This window comes from Microtus ochrogaster, chromosome 1, assembly GCF_000317375.1.
Source record: "Microtus ochrogaster isolate Prairie Vole_2 chromosome 1, MicOch1.0, whole genome shotgun sequence".
Classification (NCBI taxonomy): domain Eukaryota; kingdom Metazoa; phylum Chordata; class Mammalia; order Rodentia; family Cricetidae; genus Microtus; species Microtus ochrogaster.
Window position 1 is genome coordinate 72786636 of NC_022009.1, and position 6069 is coordinate 72792704.

At 36.1% G+C, this 6069-nt stretch overlaps 1 protein-coding gene across 1 annotated transcript in view; it reads right to left on the bottom strand.

Moving 5' to 3' along the window:
• Window positions 1-6069, bottom strand: part of Pnpla8 (patatin like phospholipase domain containing 8) — a 47924-nt gene that overhangs the window by 13268 nt on the left and 28587 nt on the right. Inside the window, exons 5-6 of the mRNA XM_005343820.3 lie at window positions 5726-5820; window positions 3157-3328 (exon numbers count right to left, since the gene is read on the bottom strand). Coding sequence (XP_005343877.1) covers window positions 3157-3328; window positions 5726-5820 — 267 coding nt within the window. The remainder of the gene's footprint in view (window positions 1-3156; window positions 3329-5725; window positions 5821-6069) is intronic.

A 6069-nucleotide genomic window follows, 5' to 3' on the forward strand; every position in this document is an offset into this window, starting at 1 on the left:
AAATACATACTGTATTATAACTGATAATTCCTACATAATTTCCCATGGAATCTTTCTAGTATGGCAAAAGTAGCTTAAGATTCACTTAAAAGATTAAGTGAAAAGAGCTAACATATTTCTAAGAAAGAGGGGAAAAGTATTTCATTAAAATTAAAAATTTATAGACACTGAACAAAAATTAACAGATGAAAACTTAAACATAGACTGTCATGTAATGTGGTATTTCAAATCAATGAAAAAAAACCAAAAAAAAAAAGTAAACTCAAACATTTGAATTGGGTAAAACAAAGCTTGATTTCAGTACACATCAAGATCATTTTCAGATAGACAACTTACTTAAAAGCTTACCATTAAACTGAAAATAACAATTATTTACTTGATTTCAGGACAGAAAGTAATTTTATAGTCATTAAAACAAAGTTAAAAATCATTCAGAAAAACATGGTTAATGAACATTTGTAAATCCACTACATTAAAAATATCACTCACTAAAAATATTTTTGAGGCTGGGGAGACATCTCAGTAGAAAAGGGCAGGGCACTTGCTTTAAAATCAAGAGGGCATGAGCTCAAGTTCTGAGCATCTACGTAAAATCAAGAAAAGGCTATGCATGCCTGTCACCCTGCATTGAGGACAGAGACAGGTGGGTCTCAGGAGGTCACTGGCCAACTAGTCTCGCTAAAACTAGTCTAGGCAACCTTTAGGTTCAGTGAAATAAGGTGGAGAGTGATACAGTAAGACAACAGATCACAGAGTGTGGTACCCAATGTTGCCTTCAGGCCTCTCTTTGTGCCCCAAAGGGTACCTGCATACATATATGTGATTAATGCTAATTCAGTACAAGCTAGGATCGTCTGGGAAGGGGGAACATTTTGATCGAGAAAAAAGCCTTCATCAGAGAGGCCTGTAGGTAAGTCTGTAGGGCATTTTATTGGTTAATGATTGCTCTGGAGAGAGCCCAGGCCATTATGAGCAGGTGGTCTGAGGGTTATATAAAAAAAGCAGGCTGAATGAACCACGAGAAACAAGTCAGTAAGCAGCATCCCACCATGGCCTCTGCTCCAGTTGCTGCCTAGAGCTCCTGTCCTGACTTTAAGTCATGATGGACTATGCTAGGATGTGTAAGCCAAATCAACCCTTTCCTCCTAAGGCGCTTTGTTAATCGTGCTTTATCACAGCAATAAAAAATCAACTAGGATATAGTCTCTCCCCCACCCCCCGCCAAAAAACAAACCAAACAAACAAACCACCACACTATTAAAAAGAAACTAGGAATAAATAAAGTATGTTCTTGAAATAACAACAGCAAAAAGTATTCTGGACCCATTAGATGGCTCAGTAGATGAACATGCTTGCTGCCAAGCCTCATGCTCTGAGTTCAATTACAGGAACCCACAGGTAGAGAAAACAGTCTGCCATGAAAACCCAAACATAGATATACACAATAAATACATGTAAAAAACAATTAACACAGTTTTCAATATATGGTTAATATATTCATAATATAATGGGCACTGCCCTGACAGAAAAATAAGCAAAATATAATATCCATACAATTTACAAAAAGCATGTAATAAAAAATATAAAGAAGGTTCATGGTTTCTTAAAAAAACTCTCAAACTCATATATTTTAAAAATTTAATTATTTGGTATTTTAAAAGGCTTCATAAAACAGAAATAGAAAACTGGCAGCTGAATAAGTCAAGATCCCATTTTTAAGAACAATTCAGCTAGATACAAACATATACCTCAAGATTTACTGTTTGAGACTTTCACTCACCCATGCATTACTATGTCTGGATCAAATCCATCCCCATTCTCTGCCCTCTAATCCCTTCCCTCTTCCTACCACCACTTTTCCCTCCCAAATTCATGAGTTCCTTTTCCCCAAAACCTTTAAAACATGTATAACATTCTGACATACGATTTTATGTCTAGAATTTTCCTAGGAAATATGTTAAGCCAAAAATAATATATTCATAATAGGAGAGAATGAACAATCATTCAAAATGCTTTCAAATATATTGATGATAGATCCCAGAGACAGATGCTAAGTGAAAGTATAGGACACATGCACAATCATCCCAATTGTGGGGAGAAGGAATACACACGTGAACACAAGCACACACTTGTTTGGCTCTAAGTTCTAAAAAGGAATGTTAAAGTTTTTGTTCTTAGTGGGATTATAAGTTATTTTCATTGATTTCTTTAATGTTTCATTTTTTTAAAAAACAGCATTTGAACAAATGAGAAATGAGTAATTTTCCTATAACTTAACAAGACTGATACATTCTGAAATGTTGACAGAAGTTTAAAATCGGTTTTCTGATATGGGATGTCCTTCTGTATGTGTGTTACTTTTACTGGTTGATGATTAAAGCTGCTTCGGCCAATGGTTTAGCAGAGTAAAGCCAGGAAGAAATTCCAACAGAGATAGAGAGAGAGAGTGGGCAGTCAGGAAGACACTGTGTAGTTGCCGAAAAAGAAAGATGTCAGAACAGAACCTTACCTGGTAGGCCACAGTCTCGTGGCACTGTAATTCTAGTGATGGGGAGACAAAGACAAGTGGATCCCTGGGACCTGCTCACCTGTCAGTTCAGCCAAATTGATGACTCCGACTCTAGTAAAGGACCCTGCTTCCAAAGTAGTGTGGAAAGATGGCTCAGTGGGTAAAGAATGTGCTTCACAATCATGGAACCTGACTTCTATCCCCAGACTTCACGAAAAGGTGGAAGAAGAGAACCAACTCCACAAACTGCCCTCTGGCCTCCACATAGGTGCTACAGAGAACGCATGACCACACATCATACACACAATGATAGACAGGTAAATAAAAACGTGGAATGACCAAGGAGGACACCTAACATCAACTTTGGCTTCCACTTGAGTGTACACATACATGTGCACCACAAACATAGAGATGAAAATATGCACTCATACACATACTAAAAAAACGTTAATTATGATTTCTACATGCAAGTCTTACACACACAAGTTCAAGAATCTGTGACTAGAACATGACACACCAACACAGTAATAGTAGTTATTTCCAAACAGTAGGAATAATATTATTCTTTGTATTCCTTTTAGTTTTCAAATTTTGATATGTATAAACAACAATATAACCAAAATATTTTCAAAGGAATTAAAACTCACTTAAGGATCTTTTCCCACGTGTGACTGTCATAAAATGCATGGCTCCAACTCATTTTGACTGTCCCGACAATGACGTTCTGTGAGAACACATCCGATCCCAACTTTCTATAGAGTTCCTCACATTCGTCCAGCGGCATGTGGAACAATCCCAGCATGAACGCTAATATGGCCCCTGGAAAGAACATTCTTAGTCTTTATCAGCAGTGAGGTGACTGCTCTTACAAGTACACATGACTCTGAGCCACCCAACTGCTTAAACTCTACATCTGATGCTTTCTGTCTGTGAAATGAGCATAAATAATAACTACAATTTATAAGTCCCTTACACTTGACTAATACATGTAAAACACTTTTTCATGTCCCAAAAGATGACACTGAAAGGTATCAGTGACTTCAAGGTCACAAAGAAAGCAATTAAAAAATATTATCAAAATGTTTCATACTAAATTAGATTATATGTAAGATGAAATGGCAAGTAAAAGCAAGTTTTACTAACAAAATACAGTGTATTTGAGAACTCCATAAATTCATTAAGCAACTTCCCCGGAGTTAGGCCCTAGAATCAATGTGATGAAAGAAATTACATAGTCTAAGATGTTCTTTTAAATAGTTGATTTTATGTACCCAGTTGTAACGGTAGGACACTCTGCCACCTAGTGGTTTACTTTGCCTTACTCTGAACTAAAGAGGAAAATGAAGTGCTGGGATATGAGTAAAAAAGACCTGCTTAACTGCTTACCTGCAAAGGAATAACAACAATACAGTTTAAATGCTTTCTTAGTTTTAATGTTTTTTATTTCATATGTATTAGTGTTCTGAATGCATTTATGTCAGCACACTACATGCATGCCTGGTGCCATGGCCATGAAGTTCAGAACAGGGCACTGGCTCTTCTGGAAATGGAGCTAAAGATAGCTGTGAACTGAGCCCTGGTCCTGGAGAAATTTAGACAGTGCTCTCTTAATCCCTAAGTCATCTCTCCATTGATGAAAAGTTTATTAATTTTATTTCAATTGGTAGCATTTTAGTAAAAGATAACTCATAACTTGAAAATACAATATTATGGATCAAACTACATAAAATATTTTTAATTTTGAGAATATTCCTAATAACATATTAAGTAATTTGTTTTAAAAAGTTAAATGATTTTTTTTTTTGAGACAGGGTCCCTCTATGTAGTCCTGACCGTCCTGGAGTTAGATACGTATGCCACGCTGACCTCAAGCTCAGAGATCCCTTCTGTCTCTGCTTCCCTAGTACTAGGAAAGTGCCTTTCTATTACCTTTAGATGTTTAATTGCCAGGACCATTCCAAATTTCAGAAATGGGGAATGTGTCAAACCAAACCCACAAACAACACTAGACTTAGGAAATGTCTCTTTGAGAAGCTTTTAGAGTCAAATCAATTACTTTTGGACATGTACTTTATTTTCTTTTTTCCTTTTTTTTTGAAAAAAAAACGTTCTTTTAATATTTATCTATTTATTATGTATACAACACTCTGTCTGCAGGCCAGAAGAGGGCACCAGAACTCATTACAGATGGTTGAGAGCCACCGTGTGGTTTCTGGGAATTGAACTCAGGACCTTTGGGAGAGCAGGCAAGGCTCTTAACTGCTGAGCCATCTCTCCAGCCCTTTATTTTCTTATTTTAAGAGTCATACTATATATTAAAAGAAATCTACAAGAAAATAAACATTTTAAATATGACACACTAAGAGATCTCTGAAAAGAAATGTTTTCTTCCTTCTCCATGCTTGCTAACACCTGAAACCCTGGGTTCCTTACTCCAATGTGCATCACCCCATGAATCACCCTTGCAATAGTTCTCATCACTCAGTCTTTCAGCTGGGGAACAATTAGCGTGCATTCTGGGAATATGTATGCCACACTTAACACTAGCCATATGGAGAGATCTCTGGTTGTTTGTAGTGGTCTTTAGAGTTACCACAGTTCAGAAGAATAAGGCATAGATATAAACCTTATGAAGAGCACATTAAAATGAGAAACTGAGTCAAACAGTAAAATAAATTAACAATTACTTCAAGTAAAATTCTTGTATACAAACATAAAACCTCCTTTCAAACATATGGCAAGGAGCAGTATTTAAAAGTAGCTTTGCAGACCAAAGACACATTTGCCACTTTAAGTTCTAGTTTCAAACCACCATATAAACAACATAGGAGTCAAATACTCACTGATATTCCTTACAAACAAACAAGGTTTTTACCGCCTTTAATTTCATATTAAATCAAGTCCCATCTGACTACCTACCACTTCATCCTTCTGCCATCATCTCCTTATGGTGACTATGCCAAAAAAGCAGTGATTAGTAATTATTCATTGTCAATGTGACTTGCTGAAAATATAATAAAAAAGTCATTTTAAATGCTTATACTTAAAAGGTTACATGTTTAAAAAATAAGTTTGAAAAGTTTATGACACAAAGGATTAACCATCATTAAAGTTGAGAAAAGAATGCCTAGCATTTCAGAGAAGGACCATGATCTCCAGTCTTCATGCTCTTCCTGCAATTCACTGGTGGGACACACCCAAGTACATGATAGTCACCTGTGCTCACACCACAGATGTAATCAAAGAGCTCATGAATTGGCTTCTGAGTAAGTTCAACCAATTTCCTCAGAGTCTGAAGAGCAACCACACCTCTGTGAAAGAAAAAAAAATACAAATGGATAATTTGTTTCAAGGGATATTCAAGTTATAGAATAAAATAATTCTATAAAACTGCTTTTAGCATTTGACAAAATTCAACACCTCTTGGAAAGATTAGGGATACAAGGATCAAATCTAAATATAATAAAGCAACATACAGCAAGCCGACAGCTAACATCAAATTAAATGGAGAGAAACTCAAAGCCATCCCACTAAAATCAGGAACACGACAAGGCTGTCCA